The sequence below is a fragment of the Pleurodeles waltl genome, chromosome 6 (assembly GCF_031143425.1).
Source record: "Pleurodeles waltl isolate 20211129_DDA chromosome 6, aPleWal1.hap1.20221129, whole genome shotgun sequence".
Taxonomy (NCBI): Eukaryota; Metazoa; Chordata; class Amphibia; order Caudata; family Salamandridae; genus Pleurodeles; species Pleurodeles waltl.
In genome coordinates, this window is record NC_090445.1 from 1,049,276,703 (window position 1) to 1,049,299,261 (window position 22,559).

At 44.2% G+C, this 22,559-nt stretch overlaps 1 protein-coding gene across 1 annotated transcript in view; it reads right to left on the bottom strand.

Annotated features, from left to right (window-relative positions):
* Nucleotides 1-22,559, bottom strand: part of NPHP4 (nephrocystin 4) — a 952,546-nt gene that overhangs the window by 927,046 nt on the left and 2,941 nt on the right. The window contains exon 2 of the mRNA XM_069239971.1: nt 5,672-5,850. Within this exon, the coding sequence (XP_069096072.1) occupies nt 5,672-5,812 (141 nt within the window). The 5' untranslated portion in view covers nt 5,813-5,850. The remainder of the gene's footprint in view (nt 1-5,671; nt 5,851-22,559) is intronic.

Consider the following 22,559-nt stretch of genomic DNA (forward strand, 5'->3'; position numbering starts at 1 on the left):
ATGTAGGAAGTTGGCTCTGTATGTGCTATTTCAAAGTAAGGAATAGCATGCACAGAGTCCAAGGGTTCCCCTTAGAGGTAAGATAGTGGCAAAAAGAGATAATACTAATGCTCTATTTTGTGGTAGTGTGGTCGAGCAGTAGGCTTATCAAAGGAGTAGTGTTAAGCATTTGTTGTACATACACACAGGCAATAAATGAGGAACACACACTCAGAGACAAATCCAGCCAATAGGTTTTGTTATAGAAAAATATATTTTTTTAGCTTATTTTAAGAACCACAGGTTCAAATTCTACATGTAATATCTCATTTGAAAGGTATTGCAGGTAAGTACTTTAGGAACTTTGAATCATTACATTAACATGTATACTTTTTACATAAAACACAATAAGCTGTTTTAAAAGTGGACACAGTGCAATTTTCACAGTTCCTGGGGGAGGTAAGTTTTTGTTAGTTTTGTCAGGTAAGTAAATCACTTACAAGTCTCAGGTTTGGGTCCAAGGTAGCCCACCGTTGGGGGTTCAGAGCGACCCCAAAGTTACCACACCAGCAGCTCAGGGCCGGTCAGGTGCAGAGGTCAAAGAGGTGCCCAAAACACATAGGCTTCAATGGAGAGAAGGGGGTGCCCCGGTTCCGGTCTGCCAGCAGGTAAGTACCCGCGTCTTCGGAGGGCAGACCAGGGGGGGTTTTGTAGGGCACCGGGGGGGACACAAGTTCACACAAAAAGTACACCCTCAGCGGCACTGGGGCGGCCGGGTGCAGTGTAGAAACAAGCGTCGGGTTTTCAATGTAAATCAATGAGAGACCAAGGGATCTCTTCAGCGTTGCAGGCAGGCAAGGGGGGGGGGGGCTCCTCGGGGTAGCCACCACCTGGACAAGGGAGAGGGCCTCCTGGGGGTCACTCCTGCACAGGAGTTCCGTTCCTTTAGGAGCTGGGGGCTGCGGTGCAGGGTCTTTTCCAGCCGTCGGGAAATGGAGTTCAGGCAGTCGCGGTCAGGGGGAGCCTCGGGATTCCCTCTGCAGGCGTCGCTGTGGGGGCTCAGGGGGGACAACTTTGGTTACTCACAGACTCGGAGTCGCCGGAGGGTCCTCCCTGAGCTGTTGGTTCTCCACCAGTCGAGTCGGGGTCGCCGGGTGCAGTGTTGCAAGTCTCACGCTTCTTGCGGGGAGTTGCAGGGGTCTTTAAATCTGCTCCTTTAAACAAAGTTGCAGTTCTTTTGGAGCAGTGCCGCTGTCCTCTGGAGTTTCTTGTCTTTCTTGAAGCAGGGCAGTCCTCAGAGGATTCAGAGGTCGCTGGTCCCTTGGAAAGCGTCGCTGGAGCAGGTTTCTTTGGAAGGCAGGAGACAGGCCGGTAAGTCTGGGGCCAAAGCAGTTGGTGTCTTCTGGTCTTCCTCTGCAGGGGTTTTTCAGCTCAGCAGTCTTCTTCTTCTTGTAGTTTCAGGAATCTAAATTCTTAGGTTCAGGGGAGCCCTTAAATACTAAATTTATGGGCGTGTTTAGGTCTGGGGGGTTAGTAGCCGATGGCTACTAGCCCTGAGGGTGGGTACACCCTCTTTGTGCCTCCTCCCAAGGGGAGGGGGGTCACATCCCTAATCCTATTGGGGAATCCCCCATCTGCAAGATGGAGGATTTCTAAAAGTTAGAGTCACTTCAGCTCAGGACACCTTAGGGGCTGTCCTGACTGGCCAGTGACTCCTCCTTGTTATTCTCATTATTTTCTCCGGCCTTGCCGCCAAAAGTGGGGGCCGTGGCCGGAGGGGGCGGGCAACTCCACTAGCTGGAGTGTCCTGCGGTGCTGGCACAAAGGGGTGAGCCTTTGAGGCTCACCGCCAGGTGTGACAGCTCCTGCCTGGGGGAGGTGTTAGCATCTCCACCCAGTGCAGGCTTTGTTACTGGCCTCAGAGTGACGAAGGCACTCTCCCCATGGGGCCAGCAACATGTCTCGGTTGTGGCAGGCTGCTGGAACCAGTCAGCCTACACAGATAGTCGGTTAAGGTTTCAGGGGGCACCTCTAAGGTGCCCTCTGGGGTGTATTTTACAATAAAATGTACACTGGCATCAGTGTGCATTTATTGTGCTGAGAAGTTTGATACCAAACTTCCCAGTTTTCAGTGTAGCCATTATGGTGCTGTGGAGTTCGTGTAAAACAGACTCCCAGACCATATACTCTTATGGCTACCCTGCACTTACAATGTCTAAGGTATTGCTTAGACACTGTAGGGGCACAGTGCTCATGCACTGGTGCCCTCACCTATGGTATAGTGCACCCTGCCTTAGGGCTGTAAGGCCTACTAGAGGGGTGACTTATCTACACCTGCATAGGCAGTGAGAGGCTGGCATGGCACCCTGAGGGGAGTGCCATGTCGACTTACTCGTTTTGTTCTCACCAGCACACACAAGCTGGCAAGCAGTGTGTATGTGCTGAGTGAGGGGTCTCCAGGGTGGCATAAGACATGCTGCAGCCCTTAGAGACCTTCCTTGGCATCAGGGCCCTTGGTACCAGGGGTACCATTTACAAGGGACTTATCTGGATGCCAGGGTGTGCCAATTGTGGATACAAAAGTACAGGTTAGGGAAAGAACACTGGTGCTGGGGCCTGGTTAGCAGGCCTCAGCACACTTTCAATTCAAAACATAGCATCAGCAAAGGCAAAAAGTCAGGGGGTAACCATGCCAAGGAGGCATTTCCTTACAGGGACCTTGTTAGTTGCGCTGAATAGTTACCTTCTGAGTCTGAAGCAAAGAGTTCCATTCACCGTGGAGGAGGCCATGAGGAACAGGTACAGCATCGAAGATGGTCATTGCTGTAGTGCAAAGAGTAGGCAGGGTGTCATGAGCAGTCATCAATGAAGCGCAAAAAGCTGTTTTGGAATTGCGCCCACTTGTTGCTGTAGCTTTGTAATGGTGGTCACCACAGGCAGCAGAGTCTTGGCAGGAACGGGCGCATTCGCAGGTCACAGAGAGCCCAATATCAGGATTTTCACCTTTTCTTCCAAAGGAGTACACTCTGATGCTAGTCAAGGGTCCAGGACCTCTGAAGGCACCTTTTGGGGCTCAGAGACTCACTCCAGCAGAGGCCAGCAAGGCAAAGACAAGTCCAATGCGGCAAGTCAGCTGAGTAGTTGCCGGGAGGCCTTTGGAGCTTGTATCCCTGTAGCTCACACAGGAGGTCAGCCAACTGACCCTTCGGGTCACCTAGGTTATCCTGCAAAGAAAGTAAGCATGTCCAGTCATCCTTCTCAGTCAGCAAGGCAGACCTCTGGCAGCAGGGCAGACCTTCATCTGTAAAGTCCACAGGTCCAGGAGGTTTCTGAAGAGTGTCTCAGGAGGTTGAATATTTATACCAGGTGTCATCTTTGTGTGTGCTTGGGGTGGGGGGGCTCTGTGTACTACCCCTATATCAAGTTCTCAAAAGTATTTCCCCTTCCCCTGTCAAGGGTCCAAACTGTCTGGGGTGACAAAAGGCAAGGCAGGCCTGGAGTCAGATTCCTTTGTGTGTGCAGGAGGCAAAGCCCTTTAAAATGTAAGTAGGGCTGGGTACAGTCCATCGCAGTTATCCTGCAAGGATGGCCAATTCTCTGTCCACACCTAAGCCCCATTTGTGTTACTGTCTGGAAGCAATACACAAACCCCAACAGCAGAGCCAGTACAACTTTCTAAAAGAAGCATTTTCAGAATTGTGACTTTAAATCTGACTTGAACATTTAAGAGGATTATAAATTACATTTCATATAAATCTAAACAGCATATCTCTATCTGCTCCCAATCTAAAGTTATTACGTAATAAATTTAATAAGATAACCCAGTGTTAGTCAACAGGAGAGATAGGTCTTACAACAGTGGAAAACAAATGTAGGAGCTTTTGACTGCTAGGACATGTAAAAGTTAGGCATTGATTTTTCTTTTTAAATTCAATGCACCTTGCTCTGGGAGCCTTTAGAGTCTTCCCCAAGGGTGACTTATATGTATTAAAAAGGATGTTTTAGGCCTGGCAAAAGTTTTTTTTGCCAGGTCTAAATGGCAGTTTAAAACTGCACTGCAGGCTGCAGTGGCAGGCCTAAGACCCGATTAAAAATGCTACTTTAGTGGGTGATAGAATGAGTGCGGCGGGCCCACTAGTAGCATTTAATTTAAAGACCCTGGGTAAATGTAGTGCCGTTTTCTAGGGACTTACAAATAGTACAACGTACAGCTTATTATCTCATAATATAACATTGGGTCTACATTCTAAAAAGGATGGCTGTCCCATGGCACTCTTGGTAGTGGAGATAGGCCCTCATCCTAAGAATTTCGTAATCTGAGTGGTTAGGAACTGCTTGCATATTGTGCATGGAACTGCATCCCAGTCAGCGGAGAATTGTATGCCAAACATCCCAGGTACCATAATGGTCATTTTAAACTAAATAAACTCTAAACCAAGCACCTGGGTGTCTCATAATTGCCAGAGTATGTTTATTATGTTATGGGGAGGGGTTAATTAGTGTGGGAGGGGGACCGCACCAATCCAGGGGGTCTGCCCAAGTGTAGACGCCACTAAGTCTCTCCAACAAGGGGGGCATCCACTCCCTCCAGAAGCTACCGTTTACTAGGTACTTATGAGTAAATTAAATTTGTAAGTTAGGTAATGGCAATAAAAACAAATCAAACAATAGAAGGCAACACATCTGGGGATGATCATACAAAAAAGGACCAGATTCACCAATCCCCGTTCTGTAACCCAGTCGAATCTGTGCTGACTGATCCAATTCTGGTCCCTTGCTCATTAGGTAGAAGACGTCAACTATGATATTGCAGGAAATAGTTTGATGAGATTTCCTGTGCTTTCTTTTCATAGTTTGTGATCTTGGGATTCCAAGCATCACACACTCCCACAGCGTGTTCAGTGGTAATTTCTTCTCTATTGAATACCCTTCTTGTTGACAACAGACAAACACTTTCTATTCATTCTGGAAACCAGTGGCAAATTAAGTACAAAAACCCTCTTTTACAGCCTGGTATGATTTTCTGAATAATTGTTGTTACTACTATTTTCCTGTCCATCTTACGCGGCCTGGCTTAAGCCATATATTATGGTATTCAAAGTTTTTGTGCCTTTAATGGCATCCTCAACACAGCATTTGCCAGCAAATTTTAAAAAAGTATGCAATTTTTAGCTTTCCTCAAAATATTCCAGGTGTGCAGATAGATCAGTAAGTAAGTCTCTGGCCTTTCACAAAATATTCTAGGATTAGATTTAATTAAATAGCCTTCCCAGGATCCTCACAACCAATGGCTGACCTCTAACAGCTACTTCATCATTGTGTTGGCCCTCATTCTATGTGAATACCATCTACTACATCATGCCTTTTATGCTTACAGAGTGTATGCTCTGCTTCAAGCTGGACACCATTACCTCTACAGACACATCCTACGACAAGCTCTTAAAGGTACATGGAAAGTCTTGTTGCATGGGCACTCAATTCTATCCAATCACTTGAATCAACTTGATTCACACAATTTTCTACAGTATGCACTGAGGCACAACAATTATTACAAATGTAGAAAGAAAGATATTTTAGTACATTCAGTGTGTTCAAAACAGTAAAACAATCTTTAGATTTAGCATTTTACCAGGAAGAAATCCTGAAAAGGAAGATTTTCAAATGTTTGCTGCTAATTGTAATGTGCCCTTACCTGAATCAATGGAATGCCTTCAAGACTCTTAATAATCAGCTGGTAACCTGTAGAAGCATTTTGTGAAGTTCTCCCTCTCTGTGAATGGCAGGGTACAGTATGGTTGTGTGCAAATATTTCCTGCCAGTGGCCTTTGCCCATATTGGCATTTACACAACTCTTTCCAACGTCAGGTACACCTGAAACAAAATAGCATTTTTAAACAAGCATTGACAAAACCAATAGTTTTGGCACCTGTATCGGTTTCTCTTTGGAGAATTATCTCACATACATAAGTTCATTGCAAGCAACAGCAAAACAGACCTCCTTTTAAACTAAACATGTACATGACCAGTAGTCGTGCCTGATTAATTCACAAGAGGTTACAGCATGGGTTTGTAGCAGCTAACTTCAGTCACATACACAGAATAGACATAGCACTGGTAAGAGAAATGCAACCTTCATCCACACACAGAAAATGTATGGCACTAGCAAAACACTCACCCAGCCCACTACCACTTCAAAAATTGTGCAGATGTGATTGAGTTTATGCAGTTAAAGTACTATCGTTTAATTCCATACACTTGTTAGAACAAGCTCAAATACAATAAGTCTCACTTTTCAATGCAATAACACATTACTTTGTCTTTGAAAATGCTTTTTGTCAATGTGGTTTCGCATCTGCAAAACGAAAAACATTTTTGTTTGCAGAAACAAAACCTCATTAGCAAAAAATGTGCAATAACGAATATCTACTTGTGCTGTGCAATGCATGTGCACGTATGCCTCTTTATGCTAACGCAGCTCGTATCACCGTACATGCGCTGCATGCACCATGACACAGCAGCTATTATGTGTTTTATTTAATTGATTTCATGCACAGTTCCAAGACGGAGGATCTAGACGTGATAAATTCAAAAAAGCAAAATTTTTAGCATGCCTCCTGAGAATTTAAAATATTTGTATTAAATAAAACAGGGCAGGGAACAGAGAGAGCAATGATGGGGTGGGCAGGTGTAAATATTTTTTTTTAATAAATATTTATTTATGAAAATGCAGCAGATAAAAAGAGCATACAACATTGTCAATAGTATTGAGAGAGCGTAGCTTATATAATCTATATTTACATGAAAATGCTTATGAACTAATGTGTAATAATGCCGCATAGAAACTGTAATAGAATATTTTGCTAAAACGTGCACTTGAAATGTGACCACGGGGAGTGGCCGCCAATGTATACGGGGACTGATGAAAATGACTAATGTTTATAAATTCTTGTATTAGACTTAGTTTTGTACTAATCATTAATGACTATGATATTGAAGTTTTGCTAAATAAATCTTGTAGGCCTTAGTTAGCATGAGTCGAGGCCTAGCTGCCTGGCTCTCATACTGAATGTGTTTTTCTAACGTGCAGTGTGCTGACTCGCAAAAGGACTTGAACTCTTGTTTTCTTCAAACTAGAAGCTGAATGTAACTATAGTAGATCCGTTCTCATTAAATTCATATTGCTTGTAGAAAATGTATTAGTCAAAATGCAACAGTGTAGATTAGTATAATGTACAAGGTCGCTCAAACTGGTACAGACAATGGAGCTACTGACCGAAGATGTGCAAAGAATTACAGAAGGATGAAATCATACCGGACATGCTACCTCTGAAGACGTCAATCATATGGACCAATAAAAAGTCTGAGAATTAATGTGGGGTGAAAGATTAATGACATAACCCATTTTCTAATTGGCTAAAGATAATGGGGTATAACATTTGACCAATTAAATTTTAGGGGAATGTACAACAAAAAAAGGGATAAAAACCCATGACACGGGGAGCCATTTAGATTGGTTAGGGAGATGCTGCTGATTTGATCCAGAAACTTTGTCACTCTGTTTGGTGACTTATTATGGTTTTGCTTAAACCATCCTTTTCTTAGATTGCCCATTTACACTTTACCTCCTTATGAGGGAAGTGCCCTTTTTGCCCCAGAGCTGAGTTTTGACTGATGGCGAATCAACTGATGTCCTGAAGACGAAGACCGAACCTGAGTGCTGACCTAAACCTTGGAGGGTAACTATGACAATGAAATTGTGATTTGTCTGTTTGCTTTTCCTTTCTAGGTACCAACTGCTTACTTTTGACAGGGACCATAGCTAGATGTTTTCCAAACTGGTGTTCTAAATTGTTTTGCATGAAGCCCAACATGCCAATGCTAATCAGTGGTTAGGACAGGGGTTCACTGAACTGACACAAATAGATAAATGACTGAATCTATGCTTTGTTGAACTGAAGCGTTAATGACACACTGCTAAAATTGATCTATGTTCACGCCGTGTTATGTTCTGATGTTTGTGATTCTTGCCTTAATGAAATCTTATCAGAGTTGCCATATTGTGACTATGCTATTGTGTTTCTTGTTTTTGAGATTAACACATCGGCTTTTAGAATTGTAAATCAATAGGGAATAAACATCACTAAATTCTACTAAAATGGTGTTGTTATTCATGACTGCAAGGGCATGGTGGTGTCTTAAGTTTATTAATGTCTTTGACTAAAGTGAAATGCATTGTTGTGATAAATATTGATGACATTATTGACGTATTGATTGACATATTGATTAGTTATCTCGTCCTAAGGTGTCTCTCAACTGGGTCAAAAGATTCATTGGCCTAAAACGAGTCCCGATGTGTAATAAATTATCATAGAGGGACGCGTTAACAGTTCAATACAAGAAAAATCTCAAAGTGCAAATGCAGAAGATAATATTCTTGTTCCGAAATTCACGACTTAGGAAGAAAATGCAGATATAAGCAATGATATTATAACACAGAAATTCATTCACCACTGAAGAAAAAAAAAATTAAAACTCAATACTAACTATTGCACCTAAAAATCAGTAAATCTTACCATTCTTCCCAGTTCCGCTAAATGTTCCTACATCTTTTATATGATCCCACTCTTTTGACATACAAATTCTGGTGGATTTTGACCTTACACATTTTGCCGTGCAAGTGGATGGCCAATGGAATCAATTCCGTTTTCCAATTCGCCAGAATCCGTGACCTTACCTCTAATGTAGCAATGAAGAAAAACTGGGTCTGTCCAATGGAGATGTTAGCAGAGGTCAAATTGCCAAATAAAGCCCCTAAGGTGTCAGAGGAGATTTTACACCTCATTTTCGCACCAGTTTCAGAAAAGATTTCCACTCAAAAGGTACACAACCTGGGACAAGTAAACATTATGTGAAACCAGTCACCGACCTTGTGCCCACATCTAAAACACGCTGATGAAGCCCCTGCATACATCTTTTTGATCCTATCCGGCGTCTAATATAACATTAATTTACGGAAAAATGCCATTGTTTCAAAATTGGCCACGCGAATGACTTTAGCCCAGAAGCTGTTACAAAAACACTATTGGTCAGCACCTATTTTACACCCTGTTGCAGAGACAATTTTATTCATTAAATTGGATAACAAATTAACACCAAATTCTGAAGCAACCTTTTATACCAATTTCCGACTCCGACTATCCCTGTTAAAAAATACGCCCAACTGAATTTCTCGGAAAGTATGAATACATTGTATGTGTAGCCATAATGTTTAATTTGGGTCTAACTAAAAAAAAGGGCATGGCCAATAGAGGAATTATTCCTTATTAATGTCCGCCACAAGATAATTTTTTATTATGAAAAAAATCATTAATCTGCCGAAATCCCAGATTGGCCTAGCTAGTGAGTACTGCCAGGCCAAGACATAGACCTAATCCAGTACATGTGGAAAGTTTCAGCTGTTAGTGTATACAAAAGAGTTTACATTCTTCCCAGATTAGGTTAAAATGATATAAAGGAATTATTGGGATCTAATATCTTGTTCTTTTTGATAGTATAGGAATCTCCAAAAACGAAAAAAGGTCTATTCCGGAAGTACTTAGCATGAAACTTAAATTAAAATTATTGGCGCTTGATATACATTTAAGTGCATTCTGAGCCAACCTAAAAGTGCTGCTTGGTAGTAAATCTTAAGTCATGGAAGTGCGAACCCACCCTCCTCCTGATCTAATTGAATAGCCTACAATTTGAGTCACGTTTTTTGCCATTGCCAAATAAAGTGACAAATTTCTGCCCCCGTGGCATCAAAAAAGGACTGCGGAATTTTAATCAAAACATTAGTGAAAACAAACAAAAATAAAGGTAACACATTCATTTTTACCAAAGCAGCCCAGCCGATAAGAGTTAAGGGAAGATTATCCAATTGTTTTAATAAACCGCAGACTCTGACCAGGGTGGAAACATAAGTAAGAATATATAAATCTTTGAATTTTGAAGCAACGTGAATTCCTAAAAATCTAATAGAACACAGCAGTGTGGTGACAGGCTCCCCTTGTAGTAGGGAGGATGTCGGAGGAGCAATTGAATGTAAGGGCTTCCGATTACGACTGATTGTTTTTATAGCCGCCCTTCACCCTGAATTCACTAATTTCGGCGAAGGCACATTGAATATTGGGTTCATGTGCATCTAAATACAAAACCATATAGTCAGCAAGTCCACATACGATGACTGGATGCAACTACATTTTCCATGGGGCCGAGTCATACGCTGACCATGTGTGTCATGCGATGATGATGTCGCAGACCTGATAACAACTTCACGCTCAGAACGCTGTCAGGAACACTCACTAGTCTCCTTAAGTTCAACCCTCGACACTTCTATATGGACAGCCAAAAAGGGATTTGGAGAAATTTAGGAATCGAAGCTCGACATGGCACCCTTGATTACTTGTGTAAAAACACACTATAAAAAAGTCTTTAATTGCTGATAATCTGTAATGCTACGCTACCCATGGTTGATTTTTTTTTCTACAGAAATCCAGATTGGCAAATTCAACATCAAAGAGAGTAGCCCCTTTGCATGAACTATGTTTTATGTTGTACACCTGGACTGGCTAGGCTACGATGACTGACAGATAACAATAAGTAATAGAATAACAAATGTCTGGGGCATTAACACAGACCTGAAAAAATCCCACGACCCCCTGGAGCTTTTTAATAAGGGCTAAAACCTGTCAACACAAAAGAGGCTGTAGGACCATTATACCCCCAATAAATCCCCTCATACCTTTTTATTCATACAACGAACACTCATCATTGAGAGGAATACCTAGGTGTTCCGAGGTATTTCTATCCTTTAGAAGACCCTGGCAAGTAACTATCCCAAAATGTTCCCTGGAAAATGGTAGAGCCCATCCAGGTTTGTAGTGACCAGGATGAGACCCAATGATGAAACATGCCAATACTAGAGTGGGTAAGGGTCTTTAAACAAACCACATTTTTTTGTCCATGTGGGTTAGCTACCATAGGTTTCACAGTGACTTGTGTTTCAAGTCTATGGGCACTAGTTATAGGATACCTTTGATATGTTGAATATAAAGTCAGGGAGACAATATTCTATAGTCCTTCATTTTTCTCTCCCCTTTCTGATTAACAATTGCCAGGTTGTATCCAGGTTTGGTAATTTGAAGATTCATAGAGACTAAGAAGTCTTCTCTTACAGTAACAACATCTATCAAAATGGAAGACAATGTACAGTTAAGAGGATAGGGAGCCCTGAAGGAAAAACAAGTAGGCAGACATGTCTAAAGCATGGAAGATGAGCCCTCCTATCCATGAACATTATATCATTCAACAGGGCACTTCAATTATACAACCTCACCATGGCCAATGACTCAACCTGTAGTCGAAGAAAGAGAATTAGCATGGCAGAGACTGCTGCAACTGCTACAATGTGTTTGAAGTACTGGGAAAGTGTAGACTGTGTTTCCTCTGAACGTGAAACTTTGTACAAAAGTGTGCGGCAGAATGCTATCTCTCGTCTTCAATGTAAGAGTCACTCAATCATTATTTCTCTCCGTCCCGGAGCCTTCCTATTAAAGAAACCACATTCCACATCACGGCAACCTCATCTCTCCGTCCCACTGTCTGTTCTACTCTTCCTGATGTCCTTGCCTTCCTGTTCTGGTCACCCACTCTCTGTGTTCAGCTACCCTACACTGTATGTGCTTCAGTGCCTCTCTCTGGTAGAATGTCAAGTGCTCCCTAGCGTAGTGTCTACTGGTCAAGTGTGCATTTTTCCCAACATAGTCTCTTCTGTATGAGTATTTATGCTTTTCTGTCAGGGTGGGTGACATGCATGCAGGACCTGTCTCCTGGTTCCATAATATGTCCCTTCCTGTCCCAAGGTACACATCTCAGTGCTCCCGAATGCTGCAGTATTGCTTTCGAAATGAGAACATCAATTGCAGCTTAAGCTGACCATTAGCCATAGTTTCTTTCAAAACATTTTAAAGTCTCAGTAACATACAAAAAATGCTGCGCTGGTTGTATCAACGGGCTGGGTTCATAGGGGGTGGCTTGGTGAGCCAAAATGGCGGATTGAAAGTTACAAAGGCTCTTGGGCTAGGACCTCCTTAGCCGCATTGACCCAGCCTTCACAGGGCGCATCTGTGCCTCACACACGACGTAAACGTTTGTGAAGGTACGACGGAGCCTGAGTTATCGCGCATCGGCGCTCTGAAGGACCAAATGGAGAGGCCCAGAGACACAACGCAAGCTGGTCATGGGCTACAGAGGAAATCCTGCGTCTCGAACTGTAGGGACAGTGCTCAGTGATTCCACTGGTGCCCCCGTCAACCGGCCCATGGGACGAGAGTGGTGCGTGGCGAGAGATGGTGAGTGAGCCGCAGGGTGAGGGTGGCTGGTTGTGCCCTTAGGGGCCGACACAGTGGCTACACCCATCCTCTCCTACCGCATTTAAGAGAAATTCTTTCTCTGGAAAGGGCTACAATGGTTTCATGTTTATGAGTGATGAAGATTTGGGTACCAAGTCAGATGGAAACGTTTGTGAGAGAGGTGAACATCTGGTGCCAAATTCAGATGTGGGTGTTATGGAACATGTATAATTGGATGAAGAATCTGTATCATGTGATGGCGTTACTGTTGGTTGTCATGGGCAGAGGACTCTCAGACCAGCATGTTATTTGCAAGACTATGTAAAATTTATTTAGTTGTGTTCAACGACTTTGCTGTCATGTATAGATATTCTGTACCAAGATTTTATTTCTTTCATTCTTAATTTTATAGAATAGTGTCATGTCAGTTTGTTTTGTTTTTCCTTATTTTTTTGTTTTGTTTTGGGAAAGGCTGGAAGGGAGGGGGATGTGTTATAATTGACGTAGTATGGGCTTTGTAGAATGTGGTGGGAGCAATTGTTCTGACCGAGGCAGTTGGTGCTGAGCTGGCTCGGGAGGAGGATTGCGTTTATTTTGTACAGCAATAAACTCCGTATTTGTTCTCTTGACTTGCCCCGTGTGCGATCCCATTATTACAGAATTCAATCTTGGGATGTTAATAAGCAAAGCAATGATTTTTGTTTGAGCCAAGAGTGCCTGTCTGGATGGAACCTTGTTTGTTGTGACAATAGCTTCTATAAAAAAATTAAAATAAAAGGGTTACATTGGAAGGACTCAACTGCCGAGTAACAGGGCTGCAATTTTCTGAAACCTTCAATCTGTGCTAATGAGGATTTTCACTTTTGGGGCGCAGTTTTGAAGGAAGATTACTGGATTTGCACATGGCTATCTATGGGGAAATACAGGTACCATATAACAGCTGCTAAAGCAGAGGAAAAGATACTAGGTCCAACGCCAGCCAGACTGTGCACTCCTTAACCAAAGATTATATTCATGTAAAACAGAACTTGAGAAGGGAGGGAAGGGGAAGAGGAAAAAAGGTAGTGATAGTTAGGACCATGTTTCCATAGGAAAAGCATTTTTTGACTTGCTTATATCTTTGGCACCGTTTGACGAATCTTCACAAAATTTTCCCAAAAAAGTGCTGCAGTGATTTTTGTAGCATATGGAAAGTTTACGGGTGATCCGTTAAGCAGGGGCCAAGTAAAAGGGGGCTCAAAAAAGGTTGTGTTTCCCATGTTAATTTCCCTAGGATTCTTTAGACACGACTACAGGCCGAACCACTGGATGGAATTAAACCAAATATGGCAGAAAACTAGCTGTTGGTACGCAGATTACGCTTTCAGTTATTTGGTGTGAATGTGTTTGGTAGTTTTTGAGATATTGAAGGTAAAATACATTTGTATATACCTGCCCGTGAATAATTCGCAAGTTTTTTTGCTAATACAAATGCAAAAAGAAGCACTGCAATTAGCTGACCGCAACTGGACTACAAAGTTCCAGCCGCCATTTCATTTCACGGGACACGGTCCCTGGGGGTGAAAATCTAAATTTAAAGTGGTATAAGGGGACAGGGTGAAGGTACCCTGACCCCAGGGGTGTGATATAAGTGTGTTTTAGGTGCAAATTAAGGGGTTTAAAATAGTTTTGTGTCACCTTGCGCGATATTCGCGAATATGGAAACATTTTAAAGAAAAAACACAGACTCATTCATACACTTATTCATTCACTCACATATACGCTCAAACTCATGCACCCCCCTCACACCCACTCAGATTTCCACACCCACTTTCAGACCCATTCAAATATGCACGCATCCACTCACAGATCCACTGACAGAGACGGGCCTTGTGACCAATCTGCGCTGCCCACAGCCAAAAGACATGTGGCGTGGGTTTGGGTGGTTATAAGGACTTTGCTGCAAGGCCTGGCTGCAGGCCAGGCCTTGTGACCAACCCCTGCCTTGAGCCATCGGCCGTGCGCGGCGGGGGTTGGAACACCGTATAGTAATTAAAATTGCTTTATGTTAAAATACCATAGAAATTCACTGAAAAAAACAAAGGTTACAGGGATGTTACAGTTAGGTTATTAATTTACCCATACAAAACCACAGAAATTCAGCAGTTATAGTTAGAGTTCTTTTAAGTAACTATAACTCGCGCCCTAAAGTAACTATAACTCGCGCCTTTGCCATGCACAGCTAATTACTCCACATATTATATCATTGATGAGATCTTGTATGGCATCTTTGATATTATCCCTGCAACATTTCCAATAAAATTATTAATAAGAAAGCGGGGGGACCCACTTGGTTTGATTCTCAGATCCCGTCCTGGATAGTCAACGCACGGCCTATTTAATGCTCATGCATGTACATTCCATCATTTTAAATAGGAAAAGTGAAACTTTAAGTTCCAGAATTCACATTGTTAGATGAAACGCCAGGGATAGCACAAGGAGTAAGACACATCATGTGGTCTTTGCTTAGCAGCTGTGCTTGGATCTTTTTGTCTGACTTGCAAAGAAGGGCACCCCTTAAGAGATAAGTTAAGGTTCTGGAACACGGGGGAAACACGACATCAAACAGCAAAACTCTGTCAACCCATGTCTTATTTACATTAATAAGTGGAATATATCCAACTCAGTCTTTGGCCGAATGTATGCAATTCACTTAGCGTATCGATTTTTTTTAAATAAATCACATTTTATTTTGTTCATATAATTTAAAAAATATATACCTTTACTCATATATACATCCCATGTATCTCAGAGTTACGTCATGGGGTTCGTTAGGCCATCAGCAAATGTAATACAAATATGAAAACAATTATTAAACATTCATGTATATTTACTATTCACCACCTGTTATGCCATTAATTGTGTTTGACCAATGACTCTGTGTTTCACCACTGCACATATTAGTTGTTCAATGTTCACCAGTAGCACATAACATGTTGTATTCAGTTTAGCTGCCTATTGGCTTTAACGTGGAGTTCGACATTGCAGTTGAGACATTGCAGATGAGCTGTGTTTTTCCACATGATAGACCAAGCTGTGTTTAACGTGATAAGAGAGCGTATATTTTGTGTTTACCTCTCTATCCAGCCTGGGAACGAACGAAGTTTGGAGACTTGGCCACTCTCCAAACTCTTGTTCGGTTCCCCCACTGAGCCAGCATGTTTTGACTAAGGGGCCTGTTAGCAGGCTTTTTAACGGTGTCCCTGGGCAGCAGCAAGGGGGAATTTTCCAGGACTTCAGTCAGGAGCGGACGTCAGCTGCCTGACCTCCCGTTTGGGTGGAAAATCTCTTTCTCACAGTTGAACAGGAGTCATCAACTTGCAGGCATGAGAAAGATGACGAGCAGTGATAGGCCCTATGTTGATGAATTTGGACTTTTATTCTTTGCTTTGAAGTTATGCTATAATATAATCACATGTATTTGCTGTGTACATTGCAATTGAGAAGTGCTTTGATATATTTTGCTTTCATTGCTGTGACTAGTTATAAATGTATGCTTCCAACCTACTAATCTCGTCTCTCAGGAACCTCGTGGTGAAGTAATAATAATAAATGTCTTCTTTAAACTAAAAAGTGCATTCTAAAGAAGTTTTGTCAGCTCGGTCATAAGATAAGGAAAGCAAAACACCACCTAACTTGCATCATCAATATCATCATCACTCATTCTGAACTACATCCATCCATACTATCTCACTGAGACCCTGAAAAGCAATTGATAGCGTACAACTCTGCTTGATCTAAGGACCACTTTTAATTTAGTCCCCCGATGATCTAGGGTTCCCATGTTATGTTGGTCGGCGTACATTTCAGTGGTAACCCCTTTTCTACATCACCTTCACCAGGACCTTCTTTACAACAGGTTATCACTTTGCAACCAGGAAACCAAGCAGGGTGTATCTTAATATTGAGATACTTATTATGATAATATCAATAGCTACAATTCAAATGTCTTCTTCATGTGAACATGGCGCCCTTTTCTTTTCTTCTGCATATATATAAATTCAGGCGTGCAACACCCATTAGGCAGAGGGGGCTTCAGCCCCACCATAAACCCACCGTTCAGCCTCCATGACCATGGATGATCCGGGAACATGGATGCCAAGCGCCATCACACATATGGCGCTGCTCTGACCTGTGCTCGAAAGTCTATTTACAGATCATTGAGCCTCCTTTGTCTTTTTAGCATTTCACACTGTCCCACTGCAGTCACTAATCTGACAGGGGCCGCTGCTGTATGGAGAAGATGAACATTTCAAGTCGTAAGGGACCCGAAGGAGGAAACAATAACTGTAGGAAAGGACACATCGCCTTACCCAGTTGAGGAAGAGGATGAGATTAATGGATTTTTATGTATTATGGATCTGATGAAACTTGGGGATATAATTGAGAAGATGTTGGTTGGAAGGTGGAGTTGATTTTGGATGTTCCCTACCTATAAGTCCTGAGGAAGACCTGTTTTGGAGCCCAGAATTGGCCCTAGAGATACTATTGGGTCGAAAAGTCAACGATAATGTTGTAGCCTGGATTGGTTTATGGAATTAAGTGGAGGACAAAAATTGGGGATTTGAACCTGGACAGTGTTGATTCAATTGGAGGAATGGTCAACCAACAGGCCTTTTTTAATCTCATAATGTGTTAATGGATATGTGGGAGATTTGTTGTAGATTTCTGTGTTTCTAATCGTGAGCACTTTATCTTTTGCACTTTTTCTTGTCTTGTTTGGTAGGAAGTTCTATAAATATTTAGTAAATTATTCAAGAATTTTAAATATGCAGTAAAGGATGGATTCTTAATGTTTATTGTATCTATGCTGCAGGGTTTGTAATTTATCGTTATTATGTACAGATTAGACATTGATGACGGTAGTTTCTCCGGATGGATCAATGTTGCTTTGTAATATGATTAACCCAGATCCTTCGAATTCCTATTGGATTACCCTGTGTAGTTTGTAATATCTTACCAGAAACGTGTCATTAAGTTAACACAGTCATGATTTAGAGTTTGGTGGTTGGCCCTCCATCCATCAATTCAGGAGGGGTACTAACATTTGCTGCCCGATGGATTAATGGGATCCATACGTAGGGGCTTACTTACAAGCCCATTGTGCCGCCGGTGCGTCACTTTTTGTGACTCACAGGGGGTGCATAGTGCAGACCCATTTCTACAAGGCATATCTACAAGGCCTTGCAAAGCCGGCGGGGACGATGATGAGAAGGAGAACATCAGGGAATAAACAGATGAGAACCGAAAATCAGCAGGGGTGATAATCAAGGAAGTAAGAAAGAAAAGTAGAAGTGAAACAGTGACAGGAAATGGTGATGCAGAAAAAATACGAGGGTTAGAAAGGACTGTGAGTTGAGTTGTGGCGAGTCAACCAATAGGGCAGTTCTGGAAATAGTAGATGCCAAGTGCAGGTATTTATTGTCTTTCATTATTTTTTCCTGCTCGGAAATGCATGCTCTGCCTCTGACAATCGGGTTGCTGGCTCTATATATTGTTACCACTTCTCTTGCTGCTGCAACACAGTAGAACATAGTATGTCTGCAACTTACTCTTTTCCCAACACTAATTACACCTGATGATCCAGAACATTTTTCAGTTTCATTCCTGAGTTGACCTTATCACTCTTGCTATACACATTCATTATATAAACAGCAAAATGTCTACATAGTTGAAGATGAGTTCAAGGGTTATCAAGCCTGGACAAGAGGCATCCTTCACCATGACTACAAGACTGTTGATTCATGTACTACTATCTGTCCTGCAAATGTGTTGGTAGTGTGTACTGGTAAATAAATATAGTATGACATAATGTCAAGCGACTCTTAACCCCTTCTGTGCCCAGGACGTAATGGTTACGTCCTGAGGCACAGTGCTGCTGTGCCCAGGACGTAACCATTACATCAGGTGCACAGAGCCCAGAGGGAGCGCTAGCGCTTCCTCTGTGGGGTTGCCCCCCCACCCCCCAAGTCAGGGATGGAAGGGGAAGCCCTTCCCCTCCCACCCCCGACCCCCCCAACCCCCCCTGTGACGTCAGCGCGCGAGCGCGCGCTGATTAGTCACAGGGTCTCCCCCATCGCGCTGGACGCAGAGCTTCCTGCGAGATTGAAAGAGAAATGCTTTGCATTTCTCTTTCAATCCCATGGGGGAGGCCCTGAGAGGCTTCAAAGGGAAGGAAATGTATTTCCTTCCCTTTGAAGTCTCTCACAGGGTTTCAAAAGCCGGATTGCTTGCAATCCGGCTTTTGAAACCCCACTAGACACCAGGGATTTTTTTTTTTTCAATGAAACTGTCAAAAGGGAGCGACCCCTAGGGCAAGGGTCGCTCCCAGGGGGGGCATTTTTTTAGGAAGGCCTTTTCTGCCCCCCTCTGGGGGCAGATTGGCCTATTATTAGGCCGATCTGCCCCCATTGGGGGCAGAAACCTCTAGGCACCAGGGAGCTTTTTTTTTTTTTTTTTTTTTGTGATGTTTTCTTTTTTTTTAGGTGGGGAGCGATCCCTTAGGCAAGGGTCGCTCATCTACGGGGCAATATATATTTAGGCCATTTCTGCCCCCCTTGGGGGCAGATTGGCCTATTTTGATGAGGCCAATCTGCCCCCAAGGGGGGCAGAAACCATTAGACACCAGGGAGTTGTTTTTTTTGCGCGAATTTCACGCAACGGGAGCGACCCCTTGGGCAAGGGTCGCTCCCAGGGGGGGCATTTTTTTGGGAAGGCCTTTTCTGCCCCCCCCGAAACCTCTAGGCACCAGGGATCATTTCTTTTTTTTTTTCTTTTTGTTATGTTTTCTTTTTTTTTTTTTAGGTGGGGAGCGACCCCTTAGGCAAATGTCGCACCCCTAGGGGGCAAATTATATTTAGGCCATTTCTGCCCCCCTTGGGGGCAGATTGGCCTATTTTGATGAGGCCAATCTGCCCCCAAGGGGGGCAGAAACCATTAGACACCAGGGAGTTTTTTTTTTTGCGTGAATTTCACGCAAGGGGAGCGTCCCCTTAGGCAAGGGTCGCTCCCTGGGGGGGGGGATTATTTTAGGCCATTTCTGCCCCCCTGGGGGGTAGATCAGCCTATTTTGATTCGGCTGATCTGCCCCCAAGGGGGGCAGAAACCACTAGGCACCAGGGATTTTTTTGTTTTTTTGTTTTACAGATGGGGAGCTACCCCTTGGACAAGGGTCGCTCCCCTGGAGGGGCAAAATGTATTTAGGCCATTTCTGCCCGCTTTGGGGGCAGATCGGCCGATTTTAGGTCAATCTGCCCCCAAGGGGGGGCAGAAACCACTATGCACAAGGGATCTTTTTTTTGCGCCGTCACGCAAGGGGAGCGACCTTGTAGGCAAGGGTCGCTCCCCCATGGGGGTGGGGTGGGCAAAATTATTTTAGGCCATTTCTGCCCCCAGGGGGGGCAGAAACCTGTACGCGCCAGGGCAAATTTTTTTTGCGTTTTTTTTTGTTTGTTTGTTTGTTTTTTTAGAGATGGGGAGCGACCCATCAGACAAGGGTCGCTCCCCTGGGGGGCAAACTGTATTTAGACCATTTTAGGTCAATCTGCCCCCAAGGGGGCAGAAACCACTAGGCACCGGGGATTTGTTTTTTGGCGCCAATGTCACGCAGGGGGAGCGACCCCGTAGGCAAGGGTCGCTCCGAGGGGGGGGCGGGTGGGTGTTGGGGGGGCAAATTTATTTTAGGCCATTTCTGCCCCCCATAGGGGCAGATCGGCCTATTATTAGGCCGATCTGCCCCCAGGGGGGGCAGAAACCTCTAGGCGCCAGGGCAAATTTTTTTTTGTTTTGGTTTTTGTTTGTTTGTTTTTTTAGAGATGGGGAGCGACCCATCAGACAAGGGTCGCTCCCCTGGGGGGCAAACTGTATTTAGAGCATTTCTGCCCCCCTTGGGGACAGATTGGTCGATTTTAGGTCAATCTGCCCCCAAGGGGGCAGAAACCACTAGGCACCGGGGATTTGTTTTTTGGCGCCAATGTCACGCAGGGGGAGCGACCCCGTAGGCAAGGGTCGCTCCCGGGGGTGGGGTGGGGAGGCAAATTTATTTTAGGCCATTTCTGCCCCCCCCTGGGGGCAGATCGGCCTATTATTAGGCCGATCTGCCACCAGGGGGGGCAGAAACCTCTAGGCGCCAGGGCACATTTTTTTTGTGTGTTTTTTTTTTTGTATGTTTGTTTTTTTAGAGATGGGGAGCGACCCATCAGGCAAGGGTCGCTCCCCTGGGGGGCAAACTGTATTTAGACCATTTCTGCCCCCCTTGGGGGCAGATTGGTCGATTTTAGGTCAATCTGCCCCCAAGGGGGCAGAAACCACTAGGCACCGGGGATTTGTTTTTTGGCGCCAATGTCACGCACGGGGAGAGACCCCGTAGGCAAGGGTCGCTCCGAGGGGGGGGTGCGGGTTGGGGGGGCAAATTTATTTTAGGCCATTTCTGCCCCCCCTGGGGGCAGAAACTTGTAGGCGCCAGGGCAAATTCTTTTTTTTGTGTTTTTTTGTTTTTTTAGAGATGGGGAGCGACCCATCAGACAAGGGTCGCTCCCCTGGGTGGCAAACTGTATTTAGACCATTTCTGCCCCCCTTCGGGACAGATTGGTCGATTTTAGGTCAATCTGCCCCCAAGGGGGCAGAAACCACTAGGCACCGGGGATTTGTTTTTTGGCGCCAATGTCACGCAGGGGGAGCGACCCCGTAGGCAAGGGTCGCTCCTGGGCAGGGTGGGTTTGGGGGGTCAAATTTATTTTAGGGCATTTCCCCCCCCCCCCCCCTGGGGCCGGCTGAGCTAGAGGCCAAAATCCACAGGTAGGCACTTTGCAAAAAACACCTCTGTTTTCTGTGAAAAAATATGTTGTGTCCACGTTGTGTTTTGGGCCATTTCCTTTCGTGGGCGCTAGGCCTACCCACACAAGTGAGGTACCATTTTTATGGAGAGACTTAGGGGAACGCTGGGTGGAAGGAAATTTGTGGCTCCTCTCAGATTCCAGAACTTTCTGTCACCGAAATGAGAGGAAAAAGTGTTTTTTGGCCAAATGTTGATGTTTGCAAAGGATTCTGGGTAACAGAACCTGGTCAGAGCCCGCAAATTACCCCATCTTGGATTCCCCTAGGTCTCTAGTTTTCAAAAATGCACTGGTTTGCTAGGTTTCCCCAGGTGCCGGCTGAGCTAGAGGCCAAAATCCACAGGTAGGCACTGTTTTCTATGAAAAAATGTGATGTGTCCACGTTGTGTTTTGGGCCATTTCCTGTCGCGAGCGCTAGGCCTACCCACACAAGTGAGGTATCATTTTTATCGGGAGACTTGGGGGAACGCTGGGTGGAAGGAAATTTGTGGCTCCTCTCAGATTCCAGAACTTTCTGCCACAGAAATGTGAGGAACATGTGTTTTTTTAGCCAAATTTTGAGGTTAGCAAAGGATTCTGGGTAACAGAACCTGGTCCGAGCCACACAAGTCACCCCATCTTGGATTCCCCTAGGTCTCTAGTTTTCAGAAATGCACAGGTTTGGTAGGTTTCCCTAGGTGGCGGCTGAGCTACAGGCCAAAATCTACAGGTAGGCACGTTGCAAAAAACACCTCTGTTTTCCTTCAAAAATTTGGATGTGTCCACGTTGCGCTTTGGGGCGTTTCCTGTCGCGGGCGCTACGCCTACCCACACAAGTGAGGTATCATTTTTATCGGGAGACGTGGGGGAACGCTGAGTGGAAGGAAATTTGTGGCTCCTCTCAGATTCCAGAACTTTCTGCCACAGAAATGTGAGGAACATGTGTTTTTTTAGCCAAATTTTGAGGTTTGCAAAGGATTCTGGGTAACAGAACCTGGTCCGAGCCACACAAGTCACCCCATCTTGGATTCCCCTAGGTCTCTAGTTTTCAGAAATGCACAGGTTTGGTAGGTTTCCCTAGGTGGCGGCTGAGCTACAGGCCAAAATCTACAGGTAGGCACTTTGCTAAAAACACCTCTGTTTTCCTACAAAAATGTGGATGTGTCCACGTTGCGCTTTGGGGCGTTTCCTGTCGCGGGCGCTAGGCCTACCCACACAAGTGAGGTATCATTTTTATCGGGAGACGTGGGGGAACGCTGGGTGGAAGGAAATTTGTGGCTCCTCTCAGATTCCAGAACTTTCTGCCACAGAAATGTGAGGAACATGTGTTTTTTTA